This window comes from Pogona vitticeps, chromosome 2 (genome assembly GCF_051106095.1).
Source record: "Pogona vitticeps strain Pit_001003342236 chromosome 2, PviZW2.1, whole genome shotgun sequence".
Lineage (NCBI taxonomy): Eukaryota > Metazoa > Chordata > Lepidosauria > Squamata > Agamidae > Pogona > Pogona vitticeps.
Window position 1 is genome coordinate 280694209 of NC_135784.1, and position 17745 is coordinate 280711953.

At 41.5% G+C, this 17745-nt stretch overlaps 1 protein-coding gene across 1 annotated transcript; it reads left to right on the forward strand.

Annotated features, from left to right (window-relative positions):
• The first annotated feature begins 855 nt into the window (after positions 1 to 855).
• CD180 (CD180 molecule) lies at positions 856 to 17479 on the forward strand. The gene is made up of 3 exons (XM_020783703.3): positions 856 to 1097; positions 10351 to 10517; positions 13801 to 17479. Exons 1-3 carry the CDS (start codon positions 1008 to 1010, stop codon positions 15530 to 15532), a joined length of 1989 nt encoding a protein of 662 aa, XP_020639362.3. The 5' UTR covers positions 856 to 1007; the 3' UTR covers positions 15533 to 17479.
• The last annotated feature ends 266 nt before the right edge of the window (positions 17480 to 17745 follow it).

Consider the following 17745-nt stretch of genomic DNA (forward strand, 5'->3'; position numbering starts at 1 on the left):
GCCTATCTATTTGTAATTCACAACAGATACTTGAGAACCCATTTCTCTCCTTCCCAGTTTGCTCTCCTCAACTTTCCTTTTGGGACAAGACACTCATCAACATGGACACAAGACACAATGCTCCCACACCCAGTTAAACTGACGTTGGCACTTCCACACTATTGCAGTCAGCACCCACTTCTTTTATTCCCAAAATGTTGCAATAAAATGTCAGTGTCAAATGCTGATGTTCACTTTGTCAGCCAGACACACCTTCCTCCACAGCAGTCCATTCCATTTCCATTCCCTCATCTGTTCCCTCTCCCTGTACCAACATACCAGTTACTCTTCTGTACCACTGAGCAACTTCAGTCCTCCTTGAGCTGCTTTCCCTTCCAGGGGGAGGACCCCACTAAAGGGCTTACCCTAATAATTTTGTGTACTTCAACACATCCTAGGATTTCCTTTGGTTCGTCCATGATTCCAAATTAGATAAACAACAGCATCCTTGCCCGCACCTCAGAAGTGGAGGAAATTATATTCCCCAGCACGATCTCAGACATCCATGATTTGAACAGCATCAAGTCTATGTTACCTGGGCTATTCCTCTCATGAAGAAAGATGTTCCATTAATGGTTCTTATTTATTATATTCATTTATTTAAAATATTTCTATCCTGCCTTTCTCTGTAAAAAGGACCCAAGGCGGGTCTTCGGAATCTATCAAGAGAGCTACAGAGAACATTTCTTCCCCTCACGTTGTTGCATATCTTTCTTCCAACATTTAATGTGTCAGGATGAGGCCAGGGTGATGGAGGAGGCAAGCAAAAAAAGAGGAACTGAGAGGCTCACTGCACGTGAGTCCTTTTGCCTTCAAGAGGAAACTTCTCTTTACTTGTCGCTATTATTTGTCGCACTCAGTTCTCCTGTTTAACAATGCTTTCTGAACCTCTTTCTAGAAAATTATTTTTCATCTGACTTCCATTACTGAGAGGCTTGTCTGTGTGGAGAATCTAATACAATTCCTTAATGGCCTGCTGCACGTACTGCTGGATTCTGATGGGGCTTTTAGGTGTTAGCTGTGAAGTAACCAAGCCAGTAGATAAAATGTGCACTGAGGTGAGTGATAACTTATTTGTCTCTCTATCAGGACAAAAGCATTTTCAAGAGGGAATCAATAATTAATTTGGAGAAGTGAATACTTGCATGCTAACAACAGGTTGCTTAAAAACTGAGAGAACTGCCAGAGGTGGGATAGAAAAACTCCAGGAATAACTTCTGAGCACATTTACTGTAACTGGGTATAGATAGGGATATCCCCCCCCCCCACCGAGCATGGTTTCTTAGAAGCAAGGCTTAGAAGTTAGACCAGTGGTTCTTAACCTTTTTGAAAGAAATGCCCCCTTGAGCCAATGAGGAAGTTATCATCGCCCCCCTCCCTGCAGTGATACTTACTTACTTACTTACTTACTTACTTACTTACTTACTTACTTACTTACTTACTTACTTACTTACTTACTTACTTACTTACTTACTTACTTACTTACTTAAATCCAATGACCCCTGAAAACAAAATTCAATTGCAAGAAAATGAAATGCCCCAAAAAAGTAACATTTAATGATTTAGTTCCAAGTGAATTTTAAGATGCAAAATGAAATATAAAAAGGGCATAAAAACAAACCGCAATGCAGGAACTAAAATTTCAAGACGAAAACTCTGAAACTGAATTAAGATTGGAGGAAAATATATATTCATGCACACTGTAAAAAGGCTGCAGCCATCTTCACAGGTTTCGCTTGCTCCAGCGCCCCCCTTCTGCTCCAGCGCCCCCATGCCGCCCCTTTTCGTTCTACCGCCCCCCTGAAAAATGAAATCGCCCCCTGGGGGGCATTATCGCCCACGTTAAGAACCACTGAGTTAGACCCACTGGCCTGCACACAGTACCATGCTAGTGTTTGATGCCTAGGATGATGGGATTTTACCTCACTCTGCTAGAGTCCTCTGTGTCATCTGAGATGCAATTCTAAAGGATTTTAGAAGTTCTCTCCCGCCCCTGCTCGATTTGGAGATGCATGGTGAAATGCAGGGAAGGTGGGAGATTATGTTCTAGTAGTTCTACATATAGTCACTGGGTTCTGACCGGTGAGTCCGTTACTGCTTATTCCCCAACATACATATATATCCCAAATGACCCCTGATTTAAAACAGATCCCATACATTGAAAATATCAATCTTGCTTGTCTTTAAAGAGAATGGTTAGCCTCATCTGCTTTTTTTAAAATTTGAAAAGAATCTAGATTGCAGGGCTAAAATACTGATTCTCATAAAAGACTGTGGAAACACACACACACACACACACACACACACACACACACACACACACACACACACACACACACACACACACACACACACACACACACACACACACACACACACACACACACACACACACACACACACACACACACACACACACACACACACCAATACCAGCCACTTTGCTATTAGATTGAGCATGCATGGTACATGCTTGCCAACAGGAGCTTCATGAAATGAAGCATTACCTACATTCATAGGGCAGGAAGAGATATATTTGGAGAGACAAGTTAAAGAAACAAACGGAAACAGATTGAAAAGAGATTTTCTTTAAAGAATAAAAGAACAGTTTGCTTTAAAGAAAGTAAAAGAAAGTACTCCTCCAGAAAGTTATAGTTTCAGAAGAGATAGCCATGTTAGTCTGTGTTAGCATATTGGTGGGGGGGAGAAAAGAAAAAGAAGAAAAAACATTGTGTCAACTTAAAGACTACAGTAACTGCTATATTTTAATGTGAGCTTTTGTGGACAAGTCCACTTCTTCAGACTACATGGCAATTATTTATATATTTTACATGGCCCGAAAACAAAGTGATTGGTTATTTCCCAAGCAAAAGTGTGACATTTTACACTTGACAATGACCTGCTGACATTCAGTTCCCCTCCCAAGAAGCACTGTTCTGTAAGCAATGACAATGTTTTGAAGCTCTGGGAAGGAAATTCAAGGGCTTTGGGGCCCAGATAGTTTTCTCTTCCATTCTTCCTGTGCTCGGAAGAGGAATCGAAAGAGAAAGGAATATCCTCTGGATGAATGACTGGCCATGAAGGTGGTGTCGATGAGAGGGATTTGGTTTTTGGGAGCACGAGCTAAGCTTACTGGAAGAAAGACTGCTAGCAAGAGACAGCTTGCATCTAACAAAGACTGGGAAGAATGTATTTGGCCACAGCATGAATAACTTCATCAGGAGGGCTTTAAACTGAATGGAAGGGAAAGGAAGACACAAGCACAGAGCTAAGGGTAAATGAAAAGCAATAAAAACATTCTTCAGGTATGTGAGTAGCAAAAGACAAATGACATATGGCACCTAGATAACAATGCAGTGATAACTAGAAGCCAACATGGATTTGTCAAGAACAAATCCTGCCAAACTAATTTTTTGATCAGGTCACCTCCCTGATAGACAGAGGGAATGCTGTAGACGTGGTATATCTTGACTTCAGCACAGCTTTTGATAAAGTGCCCCATGATATCCTGATTAGCAAGCTAACTAGGTGTGGGCTGGATAGATTGTCAAGGTGGACTACAGAATCGTACTCAGAGGGTGATGAGTAATGGGTCCTTCTCTAACTGGGAGGAGGTAACAAGTGGGGTACCCCAAGGCTCAGTCCTGGGCCCGATGCTCTTCAATATTTTTTATTAATGACTTGGATGAGGGAGTGCAGGAAATCCTTGTCAAATTTGCAGATGATACCAAATTGGGTGGAGTAGCTAATACCCTAGAAGGCAGAAACAAAATTCAAAATGACCTTGATAGGATGGAGCACTGGGCTGAAAGCAACAGAATGAAATTCAACAGGGATAAGTGCAAAGTACTGCACCTTGGAAACAGAAACCAATTGCACAGTTAGATAGGGGATAGCTGGCTCAGCAAAACCACAAGTGAGAAGGATATTGGAATTGTTGTAGATCACAAGCTAAATATGAGCCAACAGTGTGATGTGCCTACAAAAAAGGCAAATACCATTTTAGGCTGCATTAATAGATGTATAGCTTCCAAATGTGCTAGTCCCCCCTCTATTCAGCACTGGTTAGGCCTAACCTTGAGTATTGTGTCCACGTTTGGACACCACACTTCAAGAAGGATGCTAACAAATTGGAACAAGTGCAGAGGAGGGTAACAAGGATGATCAAGGGACTGGAAACCAAGCCTTATGAGCAAAGGCTGAAAGAACAGGGCATGTTTACCCTTGAGAAAAGAAGACTGAGGGGTAATATGATAGCATTTTTCAAATACCTGAAAGGCTGGGGGAGGGGCAAGATCCTTTCTCGATCATCCCAGAGTGCAGGACACGCAACAATGGGCTCAAGTTAAACGATGCCAGATTTTGGTTGAATATCAGGAAAAAACTCCTAACTGTCAGAGCAGTACGACAGTGGAACCAGTTGCCTTGGGAGTTGGTGAGTGCTCCAACTCTGGAGGCATTCAAGAAAAACTTAGATAATCAGCTGATAGATACGCTTTGATTGTATTCCTGTGTTGAGCAGGGGGTTGGACTTCATGGCCTTGTAGGCCCCTTCTAACTTCACTTTTCCATGATTCTGTGATTGGTGGCTAAATTAATTCCAGGCTACAGCAATTAAAACTTGGTAGTAAGTCCTTAAGGTGCCAGAATGTTTTTCTCCTTCAGAAAAGGGGACATTTTCCAATCTACCCACAGGGAATTAGCATACAGTACAATTTTGTAAGACATGTTCAAAGTCTTTCCCCTCACCTTAGAAAAACAGATAGCTGCTGTTTTCTTATAGCACTTTCAGTAAACATTCTCTCAGGCTTGCTGAGACCAAACCGTCTCTTCTCTTTACTTTTTGAGAGTGGAAATCATCTCCACATCTGGGACAATCTAATAGGCTCAAGTTACAGGGTCCCTTATTGGGACAAAGGTGGCCTATGAATAAACAAACAAAACAAAAACAAATAAACATACTAATTGAATTTTTGGCCTTGCCAATTAGGATCCGATTAGCTGACTCATAGCTAGCTTTTTAACTCTTTCCTGGTCAAACAGGCTTATCAGAATCATGCTTGCGGGGTGGGTGTGTTCTGTGTCTGATTATAAAAATGGAGACACAAGAAGAATATTAAGAAATTTTTAAAAATACAATTAAAAATAAAATTATTGCATTTTAAAAATGTATTTTAAAAGTATACAGAACAAATACTGAGAAGGGCACGGAAACTATGAAATTACTTTCATGCTATGTGGCTCATGAGGGTGGCTTACTTGATGTTAGGAGAGCTTTGGTGCCTTTATCACGTCATGCTCTCCTATCACGGTCACCATTTTAGTCATCTTATCACTATACAATTGCTTGACAAAGAACTGGCTGAACAACTCTTAGAATCACTGTCTATTATGTTCTTCAAATTGTGGAGGACAGGTGAAGTGGTGGATGATTGGATGAAGGTTATAGAAATCCATGGGAACTGATGAGCTGACTCCAGGATAAAGCATAAAAAGAAAACAGCAGGGAACCCAAAGCACAATCTGGGGTGCCCCAGCAGCAATAGGCTTCCTAGCAAGTCTTTTTATGATTGCAGTTTACAGATCATCCTGGCGTTTGTTTTTTAAACTTTAATTAGCTGTCTGTTTTGCCAAAGATTTAGACATCTCACTTCTTACACAAGTAGTTATACAGATACAAACAGAACAGGGGGTTTTGTAAACTGCATCACCATTTGTGTAAAAAAAAAATCTGAAAAGAAGCAACACATAGAAAAATGGAGAGATAACAGAAAACCGGTTGCTTGATGTCTAGGACACTGTTTTACATAAAAGTATTTTTCTTTATCTTCAGAGGGCAATGCCTTGTTAGGCCTTTGTGGGAACCTGAGAGGGTTGTAATGAAACAGATCACTGCTGCCTTTAACCTGTATGCAGGAGGGGCTTCTAAACAGGTGCTTTACTTTATAAGCAGTTAAATGCACCTAATTTCTTCAGAACTAGCCCTCAGGGTGATGTTTTCCTCTTTGCACAGCTTAATGGTATAAGCAGAGACATCCTTTCCAGATGTACCAGAAAAGGCTCTTGTACATTAATGCCAGCAGAAGCAGAATATTTCTGCTTTTCACTGTATCAAATGAATCATGTCTTTGTTTGAGGAAAGTGCAAAAGAAAGACCTGGTCAATGTATTTGCATATAGTTCCAACATCTTTTTTTTAAGGTGTGGGGTAGAAGTTTTATATTTAGTGACTGCAAAATACTATAATAACTAAAGTTCCAATTTAAGATATCTGTAAAGAAAAAGGGATGAGCCAAGAGATGCTGTATATTATTTGCCTCCAGCTTGTTTGTTTTTTTCACTATGTTATTTTGATCCCAATAAACCTTCTTGTCCTTCAGGCAACCTTCTGAAAATAATACATATACCCACCACCCAGTCCCATCTTCTCATTACATTTATAGTTTTATTGTTAGAAATCCCCTGCTTTCTTGTACTAAAATGTCTTAGTTACGCATCTCTGCACAGATCACAATGTAGTGTAGAAAGCAGGACTTTGCAAAAAGCTAATGTATAAGCGAATCTCCCAGATTTTGCTGAAACATTTATAATAAGATGCATGTCATATTGAAATTTACATTATACATCAGTTTGGGGGCACTGTATTAAATCTAGCTAATTGAAAGAGGCAATAGTAAGACCGTTGTTAAAGAAGCCCTTCTTGGATCCCACAAGACTGAATAATTACCAGCCATATCTATCATTCCATTCTTGGGGAAGGTTCTAGAGCAGGTTGTGGCCTCTCAGTTACAGAGGTTCCTGGAGAAGACCGACTATCTAGATCCATTTCAATATGGCTTCAGGCCTGGCTATGGGACAGAAACTGCTTTGGTTGCCTTGCTGGATGACGTAAACTGGGAACTGGATCAGAGATGTATGTCCCCGCTGGTTCTGCTGGACCTCTCAGTGGCTTTTGATATTATCGACCACGGTATCCTCCTGACCTGTCTCTCTGGGATGGGACTTGGCAGCACTGTTTTACAGTGGCTCCGGTCCTTCCTGGAGCAGAGAACAGAGAAGGCGATGCTGGGGGATTCCTCTTCAACAACGCCCTGGACATTGGCTTGCAGAGTCCCTTAGGGCTGTTTTATCTCCTCGATTATTTAACAGCTACTTGAAACTGCTGGGAGAGATTATCTGGAGTTTTGGGGTTCAATGTCACTAGTATGTGGATAACACCCAGCTCTATCCTTGCACCTAAGTCTGAGGAAGCTGTTTTGGCTCCAAATCAGTGTTTGGCATCAGGAATGGACTAGATGAAGACAAATAAACTGACGCTTAACCCAGACAAGAAAGAGGTACTCTCGGTCAGTCAAAACGCAGATCAAGGAATAAGGATGCAATCTGTACTGGATGGGTTACACTTCCTCTGAAAATACAGGTGAGCCGCTTGCTCCTGGATTCATCTCTGACCCAAGATGCCCAGGTTATGCTGGTGGCCAGGAATGCATTTGCACAATTCAATCTAGTGCTCTAGCTGCACCTGTTTCTTGAGAGCTCTGATCTGGCCATGGTGAGACATGCCTTAATTACATCCTGGCTGGATTTGTGGGCCAATCTGTCAAAAATGTCAGGAAACTTCAGTGGGTTCAAAACACAAAAGCCAGACTGCTGACTGGGGCGGGTTAAAGGGCTCACATAACCCCCATTACAACACCTTCATTGGGTACCAATCTATTTCTGGGCATAATTCAAAATGCTGATTTTAACCCGTGAAGCCCTAAATGGCTTGGGCCCCAGCTACCTCAAAGATTGTGTCTCCCATTATTGAGTAGACCAGATAGGCGGGGTATAAATGAATGAATGAATGAATGAATGAATGAATGAATGAACGAACAAACGAACGAACCTGCTCAGGTACTAAGATCATCAGGGTAAGTCTTTCTCTTTGTCCCACCACCTTCCCACGTGTGTTTGATGGGGACACAAGAACGGGCCTTCTCTGTCACTGCTTCAAAACTTTGGAACTTCCTCCCACAGGAGGCCAGACTGGCCCCATCTTTGTTGTCCTTCCGCAAGCAAGTGAAGACCTTTTTTTTCAGGCAAGCTTTCCCTCAATGATTGGCTTCCTGATGATGGATTGTTAGATAAATTGTTATGCATCATTGCTTTTACTGTGTTTTTAGCATTGCTAAGAGGGGTATTTTGTTTGTTCCTTTTACATCTTTCTATACCTGGTGTTTTCAGCTTAAAATATTACCTTTTAAAGAGGTATGCCAGCTTTGTATACTCATTCTTTTGTTCTTAAATATGGTCTTTAAATGCTGTAAGATGCCTTGGGTCTTTTTTTTTAAGGAGAAAGGTGGGGTAAAATATTATAAATAAATAAATAAAATTAGCAGTTTTCAGAGGAGGAACGAAACAAAGCTATTGTGGCACTTTTTGTTGGTGTAGTGGATAGAGTGATGGGCTAGGATTCAGGAAGCTGGGTTCGAATCTCAGCTCAGCCATGGAAACTCACTGGGGGTATAAGCGGTAAAGCCACTCCTTAAATCTTTCATTTAACCTGAAAGCCCTGTTAGAGCTGCTATGTGCTACTTGACAGCACATAGCAAAACAAAGTCTTTAAGATTAATCTTCAAGACTAACAAAGTTCTTACTTGCTTTTTGACAAAACATGTGGCTACTGATTACTGTAGACAAGAGAGGGCAATATCTCTCAGTCTGAGGTATTATCTATTTCAGAAACATTCTACTCCACTGGCTGATGATGCCAAAGATGAAATAGTAGAACGGGTGGTGGTGGGAGGGAATCCGTGCCACCAGCACATTTTAGCTGAAAAATATATTGCCAGTAACTAAGCCTTGGGAGAATCATTTCAGCCATTTAGAATATGAAGACGTATACATACAAAAACTGGGAAATTATGAAGTAGTTTTATCACAGGGTGGGGGAACTCGTTCTTCTGGAATATCCCAAGTGGCCAAAGGACTTGAGATCTTCCACCCATCCTGAAATCCATCTACCTCTTCCAACAGTAGCAACATCAAAGGGCAAATGGCTGCCCATGAAGATATCCACCATTCTTCATCTACAGCAAGGCTTTTGGCATGCTGCCAGTCTCCATATAAGCTATTAGGGGGTCCAAGAACTGAACCATGAGTGCAATGGGTGGGAAAAAAAAGGCCCCTAGAATTGCCTTAATTTACATTAGTTTCTGAGGCGGCTTAAAAAATAGGAAGATAGGAAGTTGTCTTATCCTGAGCTGCTACATCAAGTTATTAATTAAGAATAGCAATAGCTAACAGATTAAAAACACACTTCTCTCACTATGCCAGTCACAGGGATAGGGGAATGTATCTTGTCAACCTGATCCTTCATGGGCACTCCAGGATTGAGACCTCCAGGAGAACTTGGACTTTTCCCTGGTGCTCAAGTTGCCTCCCTTGTTTGTAAAAAGCAGTGTGTTTTGCACATATCTTCTGTGAGGTAATCTCTGGGCGATGATTTCGTCCTTTTGGAGATGTTCCATAAGCATGATGGAAATCTCTGTTTTTATACATTGTGTTTCTTAAACAAAACATTTATGACGCTGAACTTTGGCTTTCTCATGCATACGCCACGTCGGCTTGTCTAGACAGCTGTGGGTTGAATCAGCTGCCTGCCAAGATAGCTTGTAGCCGGGAAAATGCCCCCTTGGAGTACTTCCTGAACACCATGTTTGGACAGTATAATGCATTTTGAATGCCAGCTTCCTGCATTTTATGTGTTCTATATTTCCCAATCAAACTCTATATATTATTTTTCCTACCATACATCCCTATTAAAAACCCATGTTTGACAACTGTTACTTTAGTTTTTGGTGTGAAACCTAGTGGTGCCAGGTGCCAACTTTTCTGAAGCACTAAAGCAAAATTTGGCACTTCAAAGAACCTTGGTTTGATTCCAGGACTGTTACAGGTTTCCCTCTTCAGATCTGTCCAGAAATGGACAAGCCTGCTTTAGCTTGTTTTCTCAATATATTCTGTATCTGAAGCACATCCCTAATGCCTCCAATATATTTCTTTCCATAAAATTTATATTTTGTTCTTTTTACAAGCAACTGAAAAGAGTGATTACCAGCTTCCTAGGCAATCATGGACAAACCTCATGAGATTTAGAGATGGAACAGTAACAGATGTTTTCAGGTATCTTGGTCTACATGCTGAGTTGTTTAAAGTAATTTGATGCTTCAAAAAAGTACTATAGAACATGTTAGATTAACAGATATATTTGAATGCATTAATATGGTTGTATAACATATGTAACTCTGCCTGTTTATGAATTTCACAGATTATTGCTAAGAGAAGCTATAGTTGTGAAGGTTTAGAACTGACCAATATTCCAGAAGAACTGCCTTTCACGACCAAAGTCCTAGATTTCAGTTTTAACTCCCTACATTCCCTTCAACCTTCCACCTTAAGCAAGCTGAAGGACCTGGTATATTTAGATTTAACAAGGTACAATCTATTTTCACCATCTCATTATTTATGTGGAATGAACTTTTTATTTTCATGTTTTGAAGTGATATTTCTGGCTGCAGTGAATGGTTCTATGAGCCTCGAATCCTGACAATAGACAGTAAAACTGTCAGCTGTTCTAAACTTCTTTCAAGTAGCTGCACTGCAAATCAAGGTTAGGGCATGCTTTAATTTGTAGTAATGTGACATGCATAAGAGTGAGATGCATATGGTCAATGTGTTGGGGGACCACATTATCCTGCACAAAAACCTTGGAGGGGGCACATTCTTCACCGCTATAGGTAAAAATACGAAAATCTGACAACTGCAGCAGCTCCATGATGTATCACAGTCACTGAAAGACTGTAGAACAGGGCACATCACAAGAAAGGTGGTGACAAAAAGCAATAGCTGACGAGGCTCAGGGGCCTGCATGCTTGAAATTGCCTTTTCATAGTCTCTAAAGCTATATTCTAGGGACATTGTGGCGCTGTGAGCTAAACTGCAGAAGCCTCTGTGCTGCGAGGTCAGAAGACCAGCAGTTGTAATATTGAATCCACATGGCTAAGTGTGCTCCCATCGCTTTGTCCCAGCTCCTCGTCAACCTAGTAGTTTGAAAGCATGTAAATGCGAGTAGATAAATAGGTACCACCTCAGTGGGAAGGTAAAACGGCGTTCCCTAGTCACTCTAGCCACGTGACAATGGAAACTGTCTTCAGACAAGCGCTGGCTCTATGGCTTGAAAAACAGGATGAGCACCGCTCCCTAGAGTCGGACACGGCTGGACTAAAAATGTGAAGGGGAACCTTTACCTTTACAGCTACCGTATTTGCCGGCGTATGACTTTTTTTTGCCCAAAAAACATGCCTCCAAATGGGGGGGGGGGGTTGTCTTATACACTGGGTGCACATCAATTGGGCCAGGAAGGAGCCACCACCACAGCCGCCATTGAGTGAGTGACATGGGGCCACGCCGGTCGGGAAGGAAGGCAGGCGAGCAGGCAGGCGATCGGTCCAGATGGATGGAGGGAAGCAGAGCCGGCCATGCCTGAGCAGCCAGAGCCTGCCGCCGGACAGCCGCTTCACCTCTTCCTCCTCCTCCTCTGCTGCCGCCGCCTGCCCGCCCACTTCCCCTCCTCCTCTCCCTCCTCACTGCTGAGCCAGCTGCCCACTTGGCCGCCCACCGCCGGATAGCTGCTTCCCCTCCTCCTCCTCGTCCTCCGCTGCCACCGCCCGCCCGGCCACTTCCCCTCCTCCTCGGGCCTCATCGCCGGCATGAACTTCCAGGGCGGGCCCGGGCAGAGCCCCGGGCAGCCGCCGCTAGCACCGCAACAGAGCCATTCACTCTATATTTTGAGTGGAAATGTTGGGGGGTTGTCTTATATGCCCAGTCATCTTATACGCCAGCAAATACGGTATATTACCAAATATAACCAGTGTAAGCCAGAACTGATCCTTGAAAAGGATACCTTAAAAAAACAGTACCAAGCCATCTGTAGACTATGACCAATGAACATTACAAGAGTAGAAACTGACAGTGGCCCTCTTGAGCCAAACTCACTATGTTGCAGCAGAATCTTCTGGAAAGATTTCTGACATTCATGTGAACAGCATAGGCAGCAATGAAAGAAAGAACATAGCACTATGTTTCTGACCTCAGACTGCTTTTGACCTTGTTCTGTGAAACTGGCCATTTCTTGAGTCAGGACATAGCAAGACAAGCTGGTACTTCTCTAAAAGAATCAGAGTCATGCTCTGTCATTGTTAACTTTGTGTTTCCAGAATTTCCATTTTCTACAAACGTAGTCTGAAAACCAGGCTCTTAAATCAGAATCAAAGATAGTAAAAACCAGAAGCAAAATCTTAAACAGGGTTCACCAGCATAGGAACTGGTTCAAGATAATGGAAACAAGGGCCAGGCCAGCTGATTTGCAGAAGCTGGAAGACACCTGATACTCCTCTAGCTACTAGGCCACAAATGAAGGTTTTTAATAGACTGGTTCCCATACTCAAACTAGGTCTCCCAGTATGCATGTATGTATGTATTTAAAATATTTTACCTCTCCTTTCTCCTTAAAAAGGACCAAAAGGGGCTAACATCATTTAAAAATAGCATTTAAAGCTGAAAACACTAAGTATACAAATACTAAAAACAAACACTACACTAAAAATGGTAAACAAAAACAGCACAAAAATGCACTGAAAGCAGTAAGGCACAACAATCCATTTTACAAACACCACTCAGGCAGCTAACCACTGAGAGAATTTTTTTCTGAAGAGAAAAGTATTTGCCTGCTTGAAGGACAACAGAGATGGGGCAAGCTTGACCTCCTGTGGGAGTTCCAAAATCTGGAAGCAGCAACAGAGAAGGCCCTCTCCAGTGTCCCCACCAAACTCACCTGTGAAGGTGGTGGGACCAAGAAAATGTCTTTCCTGGTGATCTCAAAACCCAAGCAGGCTCATAAAGAGAGACACGGTTCTTGAGATACCTTGGGCCCAAGCCGTTTAGGGCTTTATAGGTTAGAACCAGCACTTAGAATGGTGCCTGGAAACACATTGGCAGCAGAGGTTCATGTGATCTTAGTTCTACTTTGAATTGCATGGAGGACACATAAACCTTCCCTTTGTGATCTTTACACATTGACTGAAGTTCAGTAGCAAGTCACAGCTAGGGTAGGCCCACTGAATCAATAAAACATATGGAGGAATTGACTTACCAAATCCCCACTGATTCAATGGGCCCACTTTAGCTATGCCTTACTAGTGAATTTTACACAATGCAACGCAAAGACTTCCTCCCTACACCTGACAGTAGTGGTCAATTTGTGGGGCTCCAGAGGTAGTTGAACTGTAACTCCCTTCAACCCCAGGAAGCATCACCAATGGTAAAGCACTCTGGGAGAGTTCCAGTTCAACAACCCTGGAGGGCCACGTTTTGTCCACCCCTGAACTGAAGCAACTTTCAAATACAGACTCAAATAGATATTTGTTGCTTGAGCGTAGCATTCTTATGTAACTCTGCGGTGCTCCATGCTGCATATATAATTGGCAAATATTCACATTGATTAAAAATAGACATACCACTACGTGATGGTGGTAACAGCCTGAAGACCGTTGACTGATTATTTAGACTGGGGCAAATGCAAGACCATAAATACTGGTTACCTTCTTAGCCTTACTCTTTGTCTTGCAAAATTTGTAAATTGTAAACAAAAGGAAGAACTCTATTTTGAATCCATCGACTATAATCATTATAAATGAATATTGTTGTTTTGTTTTTCAAGGTGTCAGATTAATTGGGTATATGGAAGTGTCTTTGAAAACAACTCTTACCTGGAGACCATTGTTTTGACTGGAAATAATCTTATGTTCCTGGGAAACACAGCGTTTGCGGGACTTCAGTCTTTGAAATACCTTGACCTAACCCAGACAGGACTCTCTAGTTTAACATTTGTGCCAATGCTGGACTTGAATAACATGGAGACATTGATACTAGGAAACAACTACATCCAAACACTAGAACTCCCACCACATTTTCCAGCCAGAAGCCTAAAATACTTGGACCTGCAGATGAACCATATACAAACAATATCAGCTAAAGATGTAAAACAACTACAGCAATCCAGTAATCTGACTCTGATTCTTAAAGGCAATGATATTATGCATATTGACCCTGGGACTTTTCGTTCCATTTCTTTCCACAGTTTGGACTTCACCAGTTGTCCGAACATCTCTGTGATTGTCAAAGGGTTGCAAAATGCTAAAACTGTTTTTCTTCAGCTTGGCACTTTTTTGGATATCAGTGTTCTTTCCGTGAGCCCCAACATGTTGCAGGGCATCTTCAATATGTCTGTAGACCACCTCACTCTGCAGTATCGCACTTTCTTAAATCTCTCTAGTGAAACATTCAAGTGGCTGACCAAACTCCAAAGGCTAGACTTGACGAAAACCTCCCTCTCCATGCTACCGCTTGACCTTCCTCAAATGAATATGCTGAAGGAATTAAATCTGAACAAGAACAAATTTGTGCACATTTGTGATATCAGATCTTCTGTCTTCCCCAAACTCACCCATCTTTCCATCAGAGGAAATTCTCACAATCTGGATTTGGGTATTGGATGTTTGGAGTCCTTGTCTAAGCTGCAACATATTGACTTGAGCAGTAGTCTGATAGAAAGTTTTGACTGCTGTAGCAAGCAGCTCCATGGCCTGAGCAGTTTGCAACACCTCAACCTAAGCTACAACAGCAAAATTTTGTTCTGTGATATAGCCTTTAATGAATCTGCTAACCTCAAGATTCTAGATCTGTCCTTCACCCACATAACGACTACCAATGCTTCTCATGGACCCTTCCGCAATCTGCATCTTTTGCAGACCCTAAACCTATCCTTCTCTCACATTGATGTCAATATCCAGCATATCTTGCAAGGTCTAGAGAGTCTCAATGTCTTAAACCTGAATGGAAACAATTTTGAAACAGGGACCATCCTAAATAACAACCTCTTTCAGCAAGTACCCAATTTAGAGGTGTTAATTTTATCTTCCTGCAAATTGCCAGCTATACAAGCCAAAGTATTTGCTGCCCTCAAGAAGCTAAAACATGTGGATCTGAGCCACAACAGTCTTATTGCATTCAACTCAGGTGCATTTTCCAATCTAAGGAACATTTATCTCAATTTTGCCAATAATAGGATCCATATTATCCCACGTGATATGCTGACTGGCCTATCTGGCCAGAGTGTAATCAATTTAAGTTACAATCCTCTACAATGCACCTGTTCCAATATTGGATTATTAACTTGGTACAAGCAAAACAAAGATAAAATTGAAGACTCTGAAGAGACAGTATGCACTGAGCCCAAGTCACTAGCAGGTACTAAGCTTGTCTCTGTAAATCTTTCTTGTGGGTACAGCACTGCAAAGATAATATTGATTAGCTTTGCTGTGATAACAATAATTACAGCGACCTTCACTTTGATCATATTATTTTTAATGAGAAAGAACCAACACAGTTAAGCTATTGAAGAAAGAAAAGTGCAGGAATATAACTTCAATAATTCTATCCTTAAGAAGAGCATGGATAAAAGCATTATGTTAGTAGGTAGGAAGTTTATGCTCAGCAGCATCATAGGATGAAGCAGCTAATCTCATCTCTACAACAGGAAGGTAAAAGACTATCAGTAACTTAACCCAAGGCAAATGTGAGAAATATTGCTTTCCACATTCCACAGATGTTATTTTATCACTCACCACTCCTTCCAGACTCGATTTCTTGTCATATTGCAAAAAGAAGAAATCATAGTTTTATCCTAGAAATATAGAGCCAGAAGGGACCCCCAAGAGTCAATGAGTGCAACTCTCTGCTAAAGCAGGAAATCTACAGCTAAGGTATCGCTAATGGGTAGCCATATAACCTCTGCTTAAAAACTGCCCAGGAAGGACAGCCTACCATTTTCTGAGGCACCCCACTGCACTGTTGAACAACTCTAATTGTCAGGAGGTGAAATGTCCTTTCTTGTAATTTGAATCCATTACTTTGGGTATCATCCTCTGGAGCTACATAAAGCAAGCCTGCCCCATCTTCCATGTCACAGCCCTTCGGATATTTAAAGATGGCTACCATATTGCTTTTTCCAGTAGCGATGTATAGAAGTGAGAGCTGGACCATAAAGAAGGCTGACCGCCCAAGAATTGATGCTTTTGAATTGTGGTGCTGGAGGAGGCTCTTGAGAGTCCCCTGGACTGCAAAGAGAACAAACCTATCTATTTTGAAGGAAATCAACCCCGAGTGCTCACTGGAAGGACAGATCCTGAAGTTGAGGCTCCAATACTTTGGTCATCTGATGAGAATATAAAACTCCCTGGAAAAGACCCTGTTGTTGGGAACGTGTGAAGGCAAGAGGAGAAGGGGATGACAGAGGATGAGATGGTTGGACAGTGTCACTGAAGCTACCAACATGAATTTGTCCCAAATCCGGGAGGCAGTGGAAGACAGGAGGGCCTGGCGTGCTCTGGTCCATGGGGTCACAAAGAGTCAGACATGGCTTAACGACTAAGCAACAACAAGCATATTGCTTCTCAGTTTTTTCTTCTCCAGGCTAAGCACCCCCAGCTCCCTCAACCATTCCTCTTAGGGCTTGGTTTCCAGATGTTCTGACCACATCCTGCTCTGGATATAATACAGCTTGTTGATGTACTTCTTAAAAATGTGTGTCTCTTGACTTGGGCGTCATGATTGAGAAACTAAATGGCAAGTACTAGTTTTCATGGTTTCATGTGCCTTCAGAAGACCAAAGAGGTAGAAATATTACAAACACTAATAAATGGCCAAAGTGAATGTGACATGAGGTAGCCCTAAGTATTTTATTCCTCTTATGTACCTATTCTCTGGAAAAAGCCTGAATAGCTAAATCTCTTTCTACATGAAGAGGCAAAAGAACTGAAATCCTACTGAGCTGATTTTGCCTACTCCCAACTTATCAAAGCCTGGCCGGGAGGAAAGTGATGCTAGCAACGGTAGAGTGAGGAAATAAGAACAAAGAGGACATTTTCCCTCACCTAATAAAACTGCCTCTTGTCACTGTGTTGTATATCCAAAACTGATTTTAAAATGTGTGATGTTTCATCATCTGGACCTATTGTTTGCTGTGTGGAACAGAGCTTGGAAATGTTAATTGTTAGCACTAATTAGTTAAGGTTAAAGAATGTAAGAAGTTGAACTAGTTAACTGTTAAAACTTTACAGAAAATAATAATTATTTAGTTCATTGATTCATTTGTTCCTTAATTTTTTTAATTATGCAAGAAAAATCATTACAAATATTGAAAATTATATAAGCAGTGTTAGTTGTTACTCATACCATTGTTCCCATTAAACAGTAGAAAGTCAGCAAAGTAATAAAAATTGTTGAGAACTTTAACAAATTAGGAGTGAACAATAAATAGATTTAAAAAATTTACTAAACTTTTATTGTCTTTTATGTTTTAAGAAGTGGACTTGTCCAAATAAGCTCACATGAAAATACAGCAGTTAGTTTTTAAGGTGCTACAATGTTTTTGTCTCCCCCCCCCCCCGATATGCTAGCACAGACTAACATGGCTACCTCTTCTAAAACTACAACTTTTTAATGGTTGCTTCCAAGCTCTGGTATGCATATGTCTTGTTTTTACTTTCTCTTCGTGTCCAGATAATATTTGTAGAAGGAGCCACCAAAACCAAACTTTCTCTGA

Coding starts and splice junctions, on each gene's coding strand:
- CD180 (XM_020783703.3), top strand. CDS start 1,008: ATGGCCTGCTGCACGTACTGCTGGATTCTGATGGGGCTTTTAGGTGTT. Junction 1,098..10,350: donor TAGATAAAATGTGCACTGAG/GTGAGTGATAAC, acceptor TGAATTTCACAG/ATTATTGCTAAGAGAAGCTA. Junction 10,518..13,800: donor GTATATTTAGATTTAACAAG/GTACAATCTATT, acceptor TTGTTTTTCAAG/GTGTCAGATTAATTGGGTAT.